Source organism: Osmerus mordax, chromosome 28, assembly GCF_038355195.1.
Source record: "Osmerus mordax isolate fOsmMor3 chromosome 28, fOsmMor3.pri, whole genome shotgun sequence".
In the NCBI taxonomy this organism is placed as follows: Eukaryota; Metazoa; Chordata; class Actinopteri; order Osmeriformes; family Osmeridae; genus Osmerus; species Osmerus mordax.
In genome coordinates, this window is record NC_090077.1 from 1,630,019 (window position 1) to 1,648,154 (window position 18,136).

Here is an 18,136-nt window from a genome sequence, read left to right on the forward strand (position 1 = left end):
TGTGTAGTGCTAGGAACCGTAAAAGGACAGAACACAGTTAAAAAGGTGGCTGGGTTTAAAATCATTTAATTATGAACACATTACAAAAGAATAAAATAAAAAAAATCCATTCACATTTAACCATCACCCATATTGAAACAGACATAGTCGAGCAACATTATCAACTTAAGGAAGTTGACATACAAGTTGTAAAGTTGGAGTTTCCACTTAAAAGCAGAAGTGGCTAAGATTTAGTTTTGACTGATTACATGTAGAAACGTGATGATTGTTACCATTAGCAACGTCATTTGAACTTGCACACTCTTAAGTCCAGGCGGATCGAGGTCTGCTCCGAACCTACCGAATAAAAAAACATTGATAGGGTGAGGCAGAGGAACACCTGTTGATACTGAACAGCTCGTGGCCTAAACGTGCTTTTATTATTCATATCTAACACAACAATACTCTGCAGAGTTGCCCCTCTCAGCCTGGGTCCAGAAGGCCATCGTCCCTGGTTACCTTGTCTTGGTATCCCTGCTGGGCCATTCTCTGAGTCTCCAGCCTCAGCTCCTCCTCCTGGAGCTCCTGGGCCCTCCTCCCCTCCTCCTCCTCTTGCTCCCTCCTGCTCCGCTCCTCCCACTGGTCCCGGCGCCTCTCCTCCACCTGCAGAACCCCACGCACCCCCCCCCCCAATCAGCCTGACGCTCACCAGTACAAGACGATTGGGACACACTCACACACAAGGCGTTATGAGCAGTGTTTGTGGAAGCGGGCCCACCTGTGCGTCGATCTCCTGCATGCGGGCGGTCCGGAGGCCCTCCTCCACCTCCCTCCCCCGCCGCTCGCTCCTCCTCTCCAGCTCCAGCTCCTGGATGAGCTCCTCGCGCCTCCTCAGGGTCTCCTCCTGGTCCTCCCGGTTCTGCTGCACCTTCTGCTCCAGCTGCTGCTGCCTGCCCGCCAGGACCTGCGAGGGGCACACGCACCACACAGGGCTCTCTACTGCCTGCTGCTGGCACCTCAGGGAAGGACGGGCGCCTTTCCGGATGTTTCTACATACACGGCATGTGTGTGTGTAAACGGTGGAGCAGGCTGACTCACCTCCTGCATGAGGCGCTCCCGGGCTCTGCTCTCCTTCTCCCACTCCGCCTCCCTCTTCTCCCACACGCGCTGGGCCTCCTCCCTGCAGCACACGCACACACACACACGGCCTCATGAACGTGTGAAGGGCCCGGAGCTGAAGCATGTACACACACACAGTCAGGCCTGTGGTGAGCGCAGACTGACCTGTACAGGACATCAAACTCGGCCTCCCTCTGCCTCTCCAGCACCAGCTGCTCCTCGATGACGTGCTTCATCCAGGCGGCGTCGGCCACGGCCCTCTCCCTCCGGGCGCTCTCCTGCCGGTGGTCGTCCTGCTCCCCCTCCAGCAGGGTCGCCAGGATCCTGCGGTCCGCCTCCTGGTGGACAAACACCGGCAGTGCATTCAGGGACGCACTTACGGTCTCTCAATCTGCAGATGTTCCACCGCCGAGCTACCTGCCCATTCAGGGGAACCGTGAGCCTAGAGAACGTACCAGTTCCTCCTGCACCTGCTGGGCCCTCTTCTTCAGCTGGGCACGGTACTGGCGGACCAGGAAACGCCTGAAGGAGAACACCACCCGTGAGAACCCAGGCTTGTAGACGTAGTCGTCATCTCGTGCACTCTTCTGGACGTTCCCCCCCCCCCCCTTACCCCATTTCAGTTTTCTTCCGGCATTCCTCCACCCTCTTCCTCTCCTGCTCCAGCCTCTCCAGCTCCCAGCTCTGAGACAGTAGAGCCTCGTGCTCCTTCTTGAGGCGGCTGGCCTGCCGAAAAACACCACCCACCACTCATTTTAAAACCTCATTATGGATTTATTTTTCAGGTCAAGGTCGTTTTCTCTGTGCCGTTTTGCCACGGTGTCGAAATGGAAATCTCGTCATGTAACTGGCATCATATCAAATTCCTGCATGGCGACATCACTCCTCTATTTTCACAGAGGGTACTCTATTGACGCAGAGCAATCGGGTGCCTCCTCGTGTTCCTGCGGCGCCCCCCCCCCCTGTTTACCTCCTCCTCTCTCAGCTTCAGTTCCTCCATCTGTCTCCGGAGCTCCTCCGCCCTCTCCCGCTCCTCCGCCCTCCTCCGCTCCTCCTCCTGCCTCATCCTCTCCAGGGCCTCTCGGCGCGTCCGCTCGTACTCGTTCTCGAAGCGCCTCTTCTCCTCCTGCTCCGTGGCCTCTTGCTACGGGGTTTGAAACAGACGACCGGTCTCGCATTAGAACAGTGCGACTTGTCTGAGGCTGACGCCATAGCAACTAGTCTGCTTCGAAAGTAGAGATGAGCTTATCTGGATCAACTCTTACTAACATATGTTGTAACGAGATCCAGTTTGAGCTCCGGTTTAACCCAAACAGAGCCTAATTCACAGACATGATCCTGTACACACGGACACAGATAAATGGACGCTGTTTAAATACTCATGACCGCTGGAATTAAAGCTTGGTCCCAAGGTAAAGTTTACTCACTGTAGACCGTCTCGGACAGATAAGTGATACAGGCAGCCCTGGCACAGTTACCCACCTGAAGCTTCTCACTCGTCTGTTCCTGCCAGCGGCTCACCACATGATCTTTGTGTAATTCTGACTCGACCTGTAAAACCAGGAGTTGAGACAAAGGAGAGACAACAACAAGGATTAACCTGACCCAAACGGAAGGGATACCCGAATATTTTAGGCTCTGAAGTCTAGCTGGGAGTCAGGTTCACAGAAGCCCACGAAACAACAGCATATCAAGTCCTATTAGTTTCCAGATCGAGTGCCCGTGACAAAAAATAAAAGAACTCGATAGTCTCAGTGTCCAACTCTCTGGGCAAACTTGGTCAACACACACCAACACACCATAGCTAGATTGATGGTCTACTAACCTTCCTCAGTTCAGAGTTGTTCTTCTTCCAGTGCTCTTTCAGCAGCTGTTGTGCAAGCTGTGCAGAGATCCAACACAACAGAAAGGTCAGCCAGGCCTATATGCATGCATGCCTTTGCTTTACGGAGAGTGTGGTCATTTTGCACTGTGCCTGGTAAATACAGGCCGTTCCTTGACCAGACAACCGAAATACAGTTAGGACTGGGCACTTCTGATCCTTGGTTTTCTGCTCTACTTTCTGTATGCACTATATTTATGTTGCTTTGATTAGAAGCGCCTACTAAATGAATAAAATGTACATTTACATTTAGTCATTTAGCAGACGCTCTTATCCAGAGCGACTTACAGTAAGTACAGGGACATTCCCCCGAGGCAAGTAGGGTGAAGTGTCTTGCCCAAGGACACAACGTCAGTTGGCATGACCGGGAATCGAACTAGCGACCTTCGGATTACTAGCCCGACTCCCTCACCGCTCAGCCACCTGACTCCACTATGTTCAAGTAAACTGAAGATTAATGAATTGCATTGATTCTTCATAGGCTTCATTACTCTCTTTCTTCGTTCCTCTCGAGCCGTGCGGAGGTCTTCCGTCTTCTCCACCAGCAGCCTCGCCAAGGCGCTCGTGTCGGGGACCATCTTCCGAAGCTCTTCCTCGAGCTGGTCGGTCTCATCCTGCAGCAGGACCTTCAGACGTTCCCTGCGCCTCTCCAGGCTCGACCTCTTCTCCTCTTTCAGTCTGTCTCGATGGTACGCCGACATGCTGGGCGGAGAACGGATATACACTTGATATTCTCTACCGATAGTGCCTCAGCCACGGGTAAATGCTCGTAAACCTATTCAGATCAGGGGTCGTCTGAAACGGAGTACCAAGATAAATAAAACTGCTTACCTCTGCTGGTAACATTGACGAGAGCTCCACTCGGCTTGTTTACTGCTGCGAACGTTCTGCTCTCTGAAATACTGCGAATGCAGTTCCCACTGCTGTCGACAACGGGCCTCCTGTTCCCGCTGCCGCACCAGCTGTCTTTCCAGTGAACGTGCTCGACTCGGCCACCGGGATGATAGCGTAGGTAGAGCCATTGATCTAAATTCAACGTAGAACTTATGAATGGACCCGATCACACATTCAAATAACACTGACTACTGTCATCAAGACACTTACGTTTTTTGGATGCTAAGAGTACGTACAGGGCAGCACAGTACAGTAGTTACAGTAGCTAAGCACTTATTCTACCTGATACAGTAGTAACCTAGAGAGCCAGGCTAGCTATATTGGTTGCACACCAATGCTTGTCGTGTATCGATATTTTGCCATAAAGATTGCTTTAACGTTTACCGTTTAATGTTCTCAAAGATAATGCAAGTTCTGCTGACAAAGCTAGCCTAGCTAGTTAACAAACGGCTTCAAATCCTGGCATTTCTTTCCATCCTCTGGTTTCTCATAGTAACAGTTCCTAGATACGCTACGGGGCGTCCATAGGGTCAAACAAAACTTCACGTCGCTAGTGGAAAAAAAAGGCATGTGATTCAAACATCTCGTATTATTAGAGCTGTGCGGATAGTGCCAGAACCGTAATGTTACACTTCTGGCATAGGCTACTAGGTGTATTGTCTTTCATAAACAGAATAAGAATCCATATTGAATGTAAACAATGTTTCTCAAGTGGCTACTTCAATTCAATTATTGACAATAAGTTAAGATTGCTGTGCAAGTCATAATTTGTCTGTTAGGCTACCTTTTATTTGAAACAGAAGTAAAGTTTAGATGAGGACCCTGAATAAAATAATGAAATAAAGCTTAACATACTAATATTGGGGTTGTAAGTGAAGGAAATGTGTAATTGCCTAGACTACAGAAACATAATATGATTGGTTGACTTGTTGTTGCAAGCCTTCACAATGTGGTCAGCTGTGCTTCTCAGCGCCTCTGCTATTCGTTCGGAGTGCTTGGAGGAAAAGGCTGGCACCGCAGTTCCGGGGTCGTTTTACAAATCTGTGTTTTCAAGAGTGGCATACATATTCAACCCCATTCCTGCTGTCAGTAGTGTAGCACTTAGTGGGTAAACTTGATCACAATGGCTCTTCTTGTGGAGCATCAGTTCAAACAGCTTCCTGCCGACAAAAAGGTGGAAACCAGATCATTCTTAGAGTCGGTTTCATATCTTCCGCCATTCTTTGGTAAGTATATACTGATAAGTTCATACTGACTCATTTATGGCTTTTGGCATGTATCTTAGATAGCGCTGTTGTTGTTTTGCGCTGGTGACAAAGTGGACTACTTCCAACTTAGTTGTCAAATAATCGAGTTCGGACTCAGATCAGTCTCTTATACAGTTGTCTGAAAAGGCAGCTTTTGTTGAGATTAATACAAATGTGTATTTCAAATGATAAAGTTGAAAAATAAATAAGAAATACCATTGTTTTCAAAGACTGCGTCGATCATTGTACGGCATGAACCATTAAGAGATTGATGCATCAATCCAAATGAACAGAATGTTTTAACCAAAATCTATTTGCAAGTGAATGGGCCTTGATTTGTTTCATTAGGACTTAAACGACGATAACTGAGGATTATTAAGAGCCAGATGTTTTATGTTTTTCTTAAACGTTGATTAATAAATGCAGCCACAAATGTGAGAAGAAATCTGTCAAAACACCTCTGTCAAGTTCATGCAATTAAATGCCACAACGCGTAATCTTTTTTGTATCGCATTTCTTCATCAAGCTGGCAGCAAACCTTTCTGCATACATAATTAATTTCACTGGCCTCGATTTTAAGTTGTGAAAATTGATTAGCGTGGTGTTGAGTTCCCCATCCCCATTCACTAGCAGTATGGTGCTTCAGAGCATCATTGTGTGGCTTCATTCTGTATTAATATGCCAATGGTTCTCTATTGAATTTGCTATGTGAAACCCGCGTGAGGACCCAAGACTGATGTGGACATCTTTCCATTTTATACTCATTGTCTCATTTGACCCAAATATCTTAGCCAACTTTCCTTTCAACCGTGATCAACTCAGAAGCTATTTGTCCCACAGAGTGAACCTAGTCAATGTGTATTTGGTACAGTGGGCCCACTAATTGTTTATCACAGTGCTATGAGCTTCTTTTGTGCTCTAAAGCTTCAGGTAGAGCTCTAGATATGAACCCTGCTTTCATGACATTGGCTGGCTTTTCCAAAAGCCACTGTTTGGGCACTGCATGGTCACATGCGTGAAGTCAGAGTACCAGGAGAAAGGGGGAGAAAAGGCTGCATTGTAGCCGCCAGGCCAGGAACAGAGAGGTGCACGTTGGCCTGTGATAATGAGGACACTCAGGATAAATAGATAAAGAGGCTGGCTGCCTTCTAAACGGTCGGAACGTCTCTGTAACTGGAGATGACACTGTTGCCACGGGCACAATGGGCACTCTGTCACGAGTGGGTTCCTGTGAAGGCTTGGAAGCTGAGGACTGCCAGCTCTGTCATTACTTGATCCGTAGCCCTGTGTGGTTGGTACTCTAGGATGTCTGGCTACTGATGGATTCAGCACAGGTCCGAAACAAAGCTACCATGGCCCAGTGAAACCACAAGCTGTTGATGACCACCATGGATAAAGCAGTTTACCATTTTACATATCAGCCTACATAGTTAACACATAATGATCGTCAGTGGGCCTGTGTTGCTTAGTTACCAGTATACGCTGGTTTTCCTCACCACATAAAATCTGATTGTGTGGTGTCACAACTCTTGGCGAGTTGGCGAGCTCTTTCAGAAATCTGCCAGGGGGGCTGGACAGTGAGCCCTTCTATTTAAGAGGGCATGTTGTTCAGTATTCTCTGATGTTTGTTTAGCACAGGCTTTTTACAGAGTTTACCACACTTTCAAAACCTCATGTAGGCTGGAGGTCACCAGGACTGGTGGAGCTTTACATAGCTGTGAGGAATGTACATGAAGCTTACTATTCATCGGTACGGGGGGTTTAACTTTCATCTCATGTTTTCTTCTTTCCGCAGATTGTCTTGGTTCCACCATTTTCGCTCCAATCAAGGCAGATGTTGCGGGGAACATCACAGTAAGAGGAAAACACATTGCAGAAGGTCAAAGGCCATACTGGTTGTTATATGTCCATAGACGAATGTGTTCTTTTGTCTTTCTTTAGAAAATCAAAGCGGTTTATGACAGCAATCCCACCAGGTTTAAGACCCTGCAACAGATCGTAGAGGCAGAAAAGGAGATGCATGGATCAGAGTGGCCTAGAGTTGGAGCTACCTTGGCACTGATGTGGCTGAAGAGGTCAAAGGATATTTATTGTCATTGATTTAAATGTCAATGTAAAGCATGCTGTCATGGACGTAGATAAGCTGCAGTATCTGGTATGTATGTGGCTATGTTGACATGCCTTGTCTTTCTTCTCAACAAGGGGACTAAAGTTCATCCAAGTGCTCCTACAGAGCCTGGTGGACGGGGAGAAGGATGAGAACAACCCAAACCATATCCGTGTCAACGCCACCAAAGCCTACGAGTTAGCCCTGAAGAAGTACCACGGGTGGCTCGTGCAGCAGCTCTTCAAGGTCAGACCGCTCACAGCATTCAGGCGCAAGTCTTTGATTCCAAACTCGGAAGATGCACCCATTTTGCTGGAAGAGCTAGTTTTAAAACTGTCTCTTGTGTATATTTGTATGTTCGCTGTCTTGTTGCTAAGCGTCTGTGTGTTTGCTGTCTTGTTGCTAAGCGTCTGTGTGTTCGCTGTCTTGTTGCTAAGCGTCTGTGTGTTCGCTGACAAGTCCGTCTTCCCTTCAGGCCGCTGTTTTTGCCGCCCCTTATAAGTCTGATTTCCTGAAGGCCCTCTCCAAAGGACGGGAGGTCAAAGAAGAGGACTGCCTGGAGAAAGTCAGGCAGTTTCTAGTGAACTTCACTGCCACTGTCGACGCCATCTATGAGATGTACACCAGGATGAATGCAGAGCTAGACTACACAGTGTAGTGAGTGTCCGTAGCTTCGCCTCTGACTGGGCCTGATGTTTTACATGTTTGTCGAACGTCCTTGTTTTCGCAGACGCGAGAGAACGGGTAAAAAGTCCTGAAAATAAATCCGACCTAAAATAAGTTTGGGAAATCACCTCCAGTCAAAAATATAAATTTTTATAATCTTATTTTATTTATATTATGACATTACTTACAAAAACAGATCAATCCTGAAAATATACCGTATGGTTATATATGGTATGCATCATTAACATCACCATGAAAATACTGCTGTCCACATCTGAAATACTAAAGTGAAATAGGAATTCTATTCTATATATTGTGATGGCCAAGCTTAGCAACAGTAAATGAGGGGTGATTTTTGCCCTCTGAAGCAGTGCCAGGCTGAATTTTCAAAAAATGTAATGCTAGTAACCAAAATCATCATGGAATTCAGGCATCCACAGGTGTGAATCAAATCTTTAGGTCAATACTTCTTCTGTGGTATTTCCTAGGTGTGGCTCCAATTCGCAAAAAATATGGCCCAAGGTTTGGTGGATTCCTCTGGTTTATAAGACAATCTATTTAGGGAGGGATCCGAGATCCAGTGTTGTAGTACACAGACCCAGTCTACGCCGTGTCCATCTCCTCTCTGAGTGTCTTCTGCAATTATTGATGATGTCCTGCAATCATGCTGTTAACCAATCACAGTCTGTCTCTGAAATCTCCATCTGTCTCACAGGCAAAACACTTGAAACAGTAAGCGAGCACTTTAACAGAATAGAGACCTTGTTGTTCATGGAATAACTGAATGGTTACCGATACCAAAAATGTTGTATTTATTCTTTTTATGTCATTACTGTAATCATTGCAATGCTATATTTAATATATTATGTTATGTATTTATTGGAAGTAACTTCTCTTACTTGAGAAACCTATTTTGCTATTTAAAATCATTTTTTATCTTCTCTAGCTAGTACTAGTAGGAGTACTAGTACTAGTCCTGAAAAACTCAACATTCCAGTTCCAGGAGTTTGTGTAGGTTTAGTAATCGGTACATTGAAGTAACAGAATGATTGCATGTGTGGAGATAGTCGACTAACTCTTATCTAGGCTATTATATTACTTAGGTAGATGTTATTTTAACCAGTTATAATCAGATTGTGTTTGGGATTGAAATGACAAAGTTACCTTTTGATTATAAAAAGGGTTTGCCTTTGCAAGGTCGACTGGAGGGTTTCTTAGAACACAACATACCAAACTGTGCCTTCAGCTGGTGACAAACAGTTCATTTAGGCCTATAATGTAAACCTAGGAGCGGAACTGCGACACTGAGCAAGAACCAGTCAGTCCTGTTTAGACAAGTGTAACATCCAGCATGTTCTTAGATACCCTGGTCCAACAATACTAAATGGTGTTCTCTACTCAATTACTTGAGTTTTTTCTGGTGCCTTTGAAGGATTTTGTCTTCATAATGCTGATGTGTTCGTTTAGGATATTTAAACTAATAACACGTGTATAGATACAACCTTGTTGAAGTGCTACAGGAAATCACTGGAGTAAACTAGCAGAACAGTGATAAACAAGACTTGAGAAGCTGGTCATTATTTGAATTATTTGATGGTAGTTTGGCCTGTTGTTATTTCATAGTGGCTTGACACTGTGTAATGAACTGCCTTGCTTTTGCTAAAAGAAATGTATTCTAACTGATGTTATGCTTGTTCCAGATATGCATACTATTGGTTTGTTTTGAACGCTCAATATATTTCTCTTTCTCCAACAAAATACGGTACAGATATTTGATTGCAGTGAAATTGTCTGCATAATACTATTTTTTCATCGTGATGTTATGAATGTTTTTAAAATAAACCATTAAGATGTTATTTACTTTCTGTAGCCCGACGTGACTCTTTTTGTCCACTTGGGGGTGCTGTTTTTTTCAAGATGGGACTCGAGCACAGGTCGTTCAGACAGCCGGGTCTCGCAAGAGTGCATGTATGAACATGTAAAATATGCAGTGTTTAGTAAATCAAAGTTTTGAACGAAGCCAGTGTCATCATTTCGTATAAGTAGCCTATGTCGACCAGCAACAAAGAGTTTGGGATGTTAATGGCAGTTGTCATTTGAGTCCTAACTTTCTTTCCCAGTCCCCACCCTAAACTTTTATAAAGCGTCTCTTGTTGGGCAGAATGGGCGGTGGTGGGGGACAGAGTTTGGAAACATGGAAGGTGAACAGCGGTGCAGTCAGAATCAGTGTCAAAGGAATCGAAGAACCAGCAACTTGTGTGATATGATTTAAAAGTTCAAAAAATTGTTAACAGGATATTTTAAGTGTACGCATTACTGCCAGTTCAATCCAAAACGCGTTTGAACGTGCTCCATCTGAATCGCGTCTGAAGGTAAACAGCTAAATACTATTCAATTTATTTGGGATGAATCTGTTGTTGGACAGTCTTGCGCCCAGTTTACTTGAACAGTCCTTTAGAAAAATTGTTATCAGACGTTTAGGTTTGTGTATTGTTACAAGAACTAATATGGTGGAAGTAAAAGCTAAATTATTTAAATTGAGTTAAAATCCAGTTTATCGTAGGAGTCTATTACCTGTTAGGTAGCTTCTCAGGTTACTTTTGTTTATATTGGCATCTACCTATTGTTTGGGATGATGAGCTGAACCTACCATCCAAAATTGTAAACAAAAGTAATCCCTGGCTCTGTAGTTTAACTTTTGAAATGACATTTAACAGACATCTTCATGAATGTGAAGTGTATGAAGCGCTTAAGACTATGTTGAAACCAGATCTTTTCTGTCTTAAGTTAATCCCGTGTTCCCAGACAAACAGACCCCAGGCGTCCTGTGCCTGGATCATGTCACGTTCAGACTTCTGTGAAGGAAGTCACACATCTCTAGGGTGACTGTGCCCTAAACAAACCAAGTGACAAACCCCCATTCTAGCTTTGGCCACAATATTCCCTAGATGCCTTCCTAGTTGGGTGTCTCCCCCCCCCCCCCCCCCCCCCCCCATGGTTACCTCGATGATCCCACTCTTGTATGCCAGCATGACTCATTCATTTGTCTCCCATGTACTTGGAAAGTTTGGAAAAGGAATCCTCCCTTTTGCCCTGTTGTCTTTTCACCCCCGACCAGTAAGCGTCCGCTGGATAGGACATGTCCAGTGTGTGAGTCATCTGTGTTTCCCCTGGCTGAATCCAAGTGCAGACTGTAGATATTCAGGGTCTTCGCCTCCTTTGCAAGGTTTCTGTTTTTCTCAGGCCTCTTGTAGTAATAGCTATCATTCACTCTAATAAGGCTCTTTGTGTGTCGGAATTTCTCACAAGTTTCTGGCAATGGATGGTCGTGTATAAAAGGTAAAGTAGACATCTGCACAAGGTGTTAAGAAATGTAAAATAAAGTCGGATAAATCAGATTTTGTATTTTTATTATTTTTATATTACTTAACATACACAGCCTAGTTTGCCAAGGGGTTTTAGTGAAAACTAAAACACCTTCTGTTTATCCTACCTTGTATTTGACAGGGCTTGGCTCAGTTTGCACATTGATGCTTCATGCTAACACATATTTGGATCCAGTGTTTCATTTCACACAAGTTCATGTTTTTTTAGGAATTCTAACTTGACTTGTGTTTTACTCTTTTGCGACATACAGGAGGAGCCCTACATGCTCACTCATCACTTCCTGTTTACCCTGAAGAAACTGAACTGAAAAAAAGGGATGAATGAGGTCAACAAATATTAAGTTGTACATTTCTTAATCCTAAAACGCTGTTGAATATCTGTAGAGATCCCAGTCACTCATGTTTTATTATCCTGGACATTCAGCTGAGCGTAGCTCACTGGTGATTGAAAACTACTCTCTTTTTCCTGGCTTATTTGCTTCGGTATTAAGTTTGATCTTGTGATATTTCCAGACCAACTCAGCAACCACTCTCCTGAAGAGGTATCGTGTCGCCATGACGAGGGCTGACACCGCTCCCGCCGTCAGCACGGAGAACGGACACACCCCGGTCCGAGGCGAGGGCGGGGGAGAAGGCCAGCAGGACACCGACGGCTCCCTGTCCGACTTGGCAGGACTGTTTGACAGCGCCGACGCGCCCTCGGCCCAGCTGGACCAGAGCCAGGACTCACCCCAGGACCCGGCCCGGGCAGGGCAGGCAGGAGACGGCAGGCCCAACCTGCGCATGAAGTTCCAGGGTGCCTTCAAGAAGGGCATCACAAGTCCTATGGACCTGCTGGAGAACAGCATGTACGAATCCCCCGTGGCGCCCGGGCCCAAGAAGGCCCCGATGGACTCCCTGTTTGACTACGGAACTTACCGACAAGGCAACAACCAGAAGCGCAGGAAGAAGCTCCCACGCGGGTGAGAAATGGGCCTCTTCACATAGTTTACAGTGGACACAAACCGCTGTTTATGGAAGCTTACGGATTGTAGGGTTGGTTGTCACGATCCGATGTAAAGAAGTGGTTGGGAGGTAAGCTTCTTCCAGGCGGACCACACATGAGAGTTTGTGCAGGCAGCTATTGTCGGTATGTCTGTCAAAACGATATCTCAGCTCAACAGTGTGCTTTCACTTCAACATAATGAACTGCGGTGTGGAAAAAGTAGCTCATTAAAAATAGAGGTGCACCGAATGCTTAGACACAGGTGTGTCTATTGGGGAAGCACACACACACGGAGCATTCAAGGAGCTAACTGACACTTTGTTGTTGTTTTTTCCTCTGGCCGTTAGTTGAGGTATTCAGGTGGCGGTCTGTCTGTTCCTTGGCGGCCCCACCAGCCCCAGACACACTGAGCTCACTGTACTGCACGCTAGGCAGGCCAGGCGTAGGCAGGGGAACATCACATCACTGTTTGTCCTCCTGCAGGGGACCTTGCCGTAACGTCACACCAGTCACAGCTGGTGCTCATCAGCCGTTCTCTTTGTGACATGAGAGTAATTCACTCTCTCTCGCTCTCTCTCTCGCACTCACGCTCTCTCATCATGTCACACATCGAGAATGCGACGACATTATGTGGCAACAACACGGAGGGAGTGATGGGAATCATCCTGGGTGTTTTTGTGTGTCAACTTTTGGTGTCTCTCCTTCCACACAGGAAGACTCAGGCGTCCTGCGACGAGGGTCCCGTCTCGGACCCCCCCAAGGTGCTCAAGGAGTTTAACCGCTGCCTCCTGTTCGAGGGCGTGTCGAGGGCCGAGCCTGGGGCCCTGGAGGGCCTGCTGGAATACCTGCAGGGCCATGAGAAGAGGCTCACCGACGAGGAGTTCAGAGGTCAGACCCCAGGGGCGGGACCTCTGTCAGATAGCTCCTGCCTGTCTGCCCTGTCGCCCGGCCGCTTTCACAACCTAATGTGGAGAGGGAGAGGAGGGAGGGGGAGGGAGGGGGAGGGAGGGAGGGAGGGAGGGAGGGGGAGAGGGAGGGGGAGAAAGCGTGAGAGAGACTGACAGACAGACAGAGAGAGTGAGTGAGAGAGAAGTAAGAAGTGGAAGAGATTAAGAGTCACTAAGTAACCAAGTAACTTACAGCTCAGCCGTTCCAGCTGTTAGCCTCCCAGGAATGTTGATCAAATGCAAAAAGTATAAATAAAATCCACCAGATGTCCCAACAAATCTCCGTCTCCCTCTAGAGAACACAGTCACTGCGTTACTCTTCACCAGGGACCTCTGTATTCCCCGGACAGGACGGGCCTGTTGATCCTGGCTCCGTCTGGTTGAGAGGAGCTTGTCCTTGTGATCCCAGAGGCATTGTCCTGCTCCAGGCGGGTCGAGGGATAGCTTCCTACAGGGTGGGGAGCTGGACTGGGGAGGGGAGACGGGGGGTTATGGGGGCGTGTAACAGGGAGCAGAGAGAAATCACAGCAAACTGTTTTGCTCTTGAAGGAGGCTATATGGAGTAGGATCCACTGTTGGAAGAGAGCCTCTCTTCCTCAGAGTAAACAGACAGGAGTCAACTCAGTTGAGCTCAGCTTGAACAGCTCTGTTGATCATGACGGCACGATGTTCTCATGTTTTCCTGTCCTCCCTCCCTTATCTGAGTGACTCATCACTCGTCTTCTCCTCTTCCACCTCTTACATCCGTTTTTCAAACCCCCTCAACGTTATACTGTAGATCCCCAGATACAATGGGGATGATTTTTTAAAATCTGATCTCGCCATGATCTCATCCTTCCTCATAACGCCGTTGAACCAGTTCCATTCCCCCTTCAATTGTATTCTGATATATTCCGTTCTATTCTATTCCAGAACCTTCCACCGGCAAAACATGTCTGCCCAAAGCCCTGCTCAACCTGTACAGTGGTCGGAACGACACCATTCCCCTGCTGGCGGACATAGCAGAGAAGACTGGAAACCTACGAGACTTCATCAACACCCCCTTCAGAGACGTTTACTACCGAGGTACGGGCACACGGCCTCAGAACATCAACCACATTGTGGGTTAATTTATATCAAGGAGGCTATTGGAAAATAGAGATGATCCGGAGAACACTGAAACTCTTCGGTTAGTTTTTGTGTGCTGTGCTGTGCTGTACTGTACTGTGCAATTCAGTGCTGGGCTACTGTGCTGTAGCCTGCCATGCTGTACCTCTGGACAGGCTAATATCCTGGAGAAGCCCCACACCCTCCCTGCCATGGCACAAAGAGCCCACACACTCCGGGCTCCAGCCCGCCAGGGAGGGGCTCTGTTGGGCTCCTGTGCTTCCACAGGAAACCAAACGTGTCCAGAAGCAGACAGCCCCTAAAGCAGGAACCTGAATACTTCATACACAGAAATACTGTGAAGATACTCAAATACCACCCTTCTCTCACATATGGTTAAATAACTGGTGCCTTGCTTTTTGCCGTTTGGTCCTTTTGAGAGGCACTACTGTAAGTCTTATCAGTGCACTTTATTCATGAGGTAAAGGGGTTCTAATTAGGACGGTGGCTAATTAGACGAGCGACTGTTGGGATGTGGTCTCCACACCTTGCTCCTGCATCCTCCACCTCCTGCAGGAGTGGAGAGGACAGATGGTGTTTGCCATGTAGTCACTCCGAACCATATGCTCTCCAGACTGCTGGCTCTGGTCCCCTTAATGAACATACACAACAAGCAAGATGGAATGTGTGTTTGTGTGTGTACAGTGTGTTTGTGTCGGTGTGTGTCTGTAAATGAGGGCCGAGGTCTCCTTTGTTTCTCCGATCCTCATTTATTTCTATGATTAGGAGTCTCTCCCAGGGAGGAAGGTCAGAGGTCATGGTTGGGTATTGTTCAGCTGCTTCCTTGGGTTCACCTCCACCCATTATTTACGGACCAGAGGAAATTGGCAAACCGGCAAATTCAAATGTAATAGAAAAAACAATCTCAACGGGCCCGTGCATCTTGTTAATCAAATCCCAGAAAAGATTTACATCTGCGAATGAATGCCTTCAGACATTGAGGTTAACCTCCAGCCGACTACCTCCCCGTTCCGCCCGCAGGGAAGTCACAAACGTTACAATAACCGACACCTGTACCCCGTTCCACAAGTGTAATCAGTGTACTCCTCTGTGTGTGTGTGTGTGTGTGGTATGATGCAGGTCAAACGGCGCTCCACATCGCTGTAGAACGCCGCTGTAAGCAGTACGTGGAGCTGCTGGTGGAGAAGGGTGCGGACGTGCATGCGCAGGCCCGCGGGCGCTTCTTCCAGCCCAGAGACGAGGGGGGATGCTTCTACTTTGGTGAGTTTGAACGGGAGGAAAACTTTATTGATGTGACAAAAAGACAGTCTCGGGTTTTGAACGTTCGTTTCTATCAGTTTTGAATGAAGATATTCTGTATATGCTCTGTAGTGGTCTATGAAATCCAGTTAAAAAACTATTTTGTGATTCTTTCGTTCAAAATATCCTTCTAGTGAAGCAAAATCGTTTGATGATATTTATTATTAATTATAGTATAGAAAACGTACTCAATAAGTACTATAAATTACATTTTCCAGATTTGGCAGTTTTGTGCTGGAAAAGTCTTCAAAAGGGGGGGGGGGGGGCAGAACGTCACTCGTTCCACGAGTATCTGAACAGGACCTTGTTGAAAAGTGTCTGTGTCCTGCTGCCCAAGAAAAGCAAACATCCCTTCCCCTCTCTCTCCTCTCTCTCTCTCTCTCCTCTCTCTCTCGTCTCTCTCTTCTCTCTCTCTCTCTCTCTCTCTCTCTCTCTCTCTCTCTCTCTCTCTCTCTCTCTCTCTATGTTTCTGTCTCTCTCTCTCTCTCTCTCTCTATGTTTCTGTCTCTCTCTCCCGCGCTGCCCTGCTCAGTCAAACATCACGGAGGTTTCTGGCCAAGTGTTCCCTCCCCGAGGCCTGAACACTGCCCCCTGCTGGTGGTAGAGCCTCACACCCTGGCCTCTGGGTCAACCTCCCACAGAGGGGGAGAGAGAGAGACATGTAAATGAGGAGGAACATTTGGTTAGGCAATATATATATTTTAAATTGTTTTAAGACACACCATGTGTAAGGGTTTTTGTATTCCAACCACTCCCACACCACCCCATCCCTCCCTCTCTCCCCCCCTCTCTCTCCCCCTCTTTCTCTCTCTCTCTCTCTCTCTCTCCCCCCCCTCTCTCTCCCCCCCCTCTCTCTCTCTCTCTCTCTCTCTCCCCCCCTCTCTCTCCCCCCCCCCCCCCTCTCTCTCTCTCTCTCTCTCTCTCTCTCTCTCTCTCTCTCGTCCCTAGCACAGTGAGTGTAATTTGCTGCGGAGCTTTGCAGTGAGGTGAGTGGGAGCCTGGCAGAGCGGGCAGCTAATGGGATTTAGCGCTCACGCTAATGCACCGCAAGCACCCGTGCAAATCCAGGAAAGAACGGGCGTCTCTATGCGAGGTGACAGAGTAATCTGTCACCCATGGCAACAGCTCAACTCAGCAGCTGCTGCTGGAAGAGTGTTCTCAATGGGCCCCTCCCTCCAACAACAACTAATTGTGCTCTATTCAGTGCGAGGATTAAAGTCAAATCTTTGATCCATATTTAGTGCGCTTTCCCCAAAACATGTTGGAAGTGCTTTCGATTCCTGAATAAACTTCTGATATTTATTTTTTTGCCTCTTTTTTTGCTCTGGAATAAGTCTATACTCAGCAGTAGTCCAGGGAATGACATCTGTGTCACTTTCTTGTGTGTGTGTTGGGTGTTTCTGTGTGTGTGCTACATCCGTCCAGGTGAGCTGCCCCTATCCCTGGCGGCCTGCACCAACCAGCCCGACATGGTGCATTACCTGACGGAGAACGCCCACAAGAAGGCCGACCTGCGTCGCCAGGACTCCCGGGGCAACACAGTCCTCCACGCCCTGGTGCACATCGCAGACAACACCCCGCGACAACACCCGCTTCCTCACCAAGATGTACGACCCTGCTCCTCATCAAGAGCGCCAAGCTCTACCCAGAATGCAACCTGGAGGACGTGCTGAACAACGACGGCATGTCGCCCCTCATGATGTGCGCCAAGCTGGGCAAGATCGGGGTAAGACACGGGGGGGGGGGACTGGGAGGTCCGACACAACCCGTCGATCACGTGGCTCGGTCTTGACTTGGCGGTGGTGGAGTGGTGAAGCGTGGCCTCGGTGCGGACCTGTGTTTGTGGGGGATGAAGGATGTGTTTGTGGGGGATGAAGGATGTGTTTGTGGGGGATGAAGGATGTGTTCGTGGGGGATGAAGGATGTGTTCGTGGGGGATGAAGGATGTGTTTGTAGGGGATGAAGGATGTGTTCATGGGGGATTAAGGATGTGTTTGTGGGGGATGAAGGATGTGTTTGTGGGGGATGAAGGATGTGTTTGTAGGGGATGAAGGATGTGTTTGTAGGGGATGAAGGATGTGTTCGTGGGGGATGAAGGATGTGTTTGTGGGGGATGAAGGATGTGTTTGTGGGGGATGAAGGATGTGTTTGTGGGGGATGAAGGATGTGTTTGTGGGGGATGAAGGATGTGTTTGTGGGGGATGAAGGATGTGTTTGTGGGGATGAAGGATGTGTTTGTGGGGGATGAAGGATGTGTTTGTGGGGGATGAAGGATGTGTTTGTGGGGGATGAAGGATGTGTTCGTGGGGGATGAAGGATGTGTTTGGTGACGTGTCACTTCCCTGTTGGCCCCAGGTGTTCCAGCACATCATCAGGAGGGAGATCAAGGACGAGAGGAGGCGCGCCACCTCTCCCGGAAGTTCAAGGACTGGGCGTACGGCCCGGTGTACTCCTCCCTGTACGACCACTCTCCTCCCTGGACACCTGCGGAGAGGAGGGTCTCTGTGCTGGAGATCCT

The 18,136-nt window shown here is 47.6% G+C and overlaps 3 protein-coding genes across 4 annotated transcripts in view; 2 read left to right on the top strand and 1 right to left on the bottom strand.

The window, feature by feature from the left end:
- Positions 1-59: 59 nt before the first annotated feature.
- Positions 60-4,387, bottom strand: tchp (trichoplein, keratin filament binding). Of its 2 annotated transcripts, none has more exons than XM_067231423.1 (13): positions 4,259-4,387; positions 3,812-4,006; positions 3,472-3,682; positions 2,924-2,980; positions 2,581-2,649; positions 2,069-2,242; positions 1,712-1,824; positions 1,554-1,620; positions 1,264-1,436; positions 1,078-1,159; positions 758-943; positions 499-642; positions 60-336 (listed from the first exon to the last, which is right to left on the bottom strand). In XM_067231423.1, the coding sequence occupies exons 2-13, from the start codon at positions 4,000-4,002 to the stop codon at positions 304-306; spliced, it is 1,500 nt and encodes a 499-aa protein (XP_067087524.1). In that variant the 5' UTR covers positions 4,003-4,006; positions 4,259-4,387; the 3' UTR covers positions 60-303. The 2 variants fall into 2 exon arrangements, with proteins under 2 accessions (XP_067087524.1, XP_067087522.1); XM_067231421.1 differs by having other exon boundaries at positions 4,085-4,349.
- A 500-nt stretch (positions 4,388-4,887) lies between these two features.
- On the top strand, positions 4,888-9,186 carry gltpa (glycolipid transfer protein a). Its single transcript, XM_067231332.1, has 5 exons — positions 4,888-5,100; positions 6,917-6,975; positions 7,063-7,196; positions 7,324-7,474; positions 7,704-9,186. The coding sequence occupies exons 1-5, from the start codon at positions 4,998-5,000 to the stop codon at positions 7,884-7,886; spliced, it is 630 nt and encodes a 209-aa protein (XP_067087433.1). The 5' UTR covers positions 4,888-4,997; the 3' UTR covers positions 7,887-9,186.
- A 1,782-nt stretch (positions 9,187-10,968) lies between these two features.
- Positions 10,969-18,136, top strand: part of trpv4 (transient receptor potential cation channel, subfamily V, member 4) — a 53,111-nt gene continuing 45,943 nt past the window's right edge. Inside the window, 12 exon segments of the mRNA XM_067230934.1 lie at positions 10,969-11,233; positions 11,535-11,606; positions 11,794-12,242; positions 12,978-13,153; positions 14,125-14,277; positions 15,439-15,579; positions 17,044-17,195; positions 17,197-17,232; positions 17,234-17,344; positions 17,974-18,009; positions 18,012-18,083; positions 18,086-18,116. Of these exon segments, the coding sequence (XP_067087035.1) occupies positions 11,598-11,606; positions 11,794-12,242; positions 12,978-13,153; positions 14,125-14,277; positions 15,439-15,579; positions 17,044-17,195; positions 17,197-17,232; positions 17,234-17,344; positions 17,974-18,009; positions 18,012-18,083; positions 18,086-18,116 (1,366 nt within the window). The 5' untranslated portion in view covers positions 10,969-11,233; positions 11,535-11,597.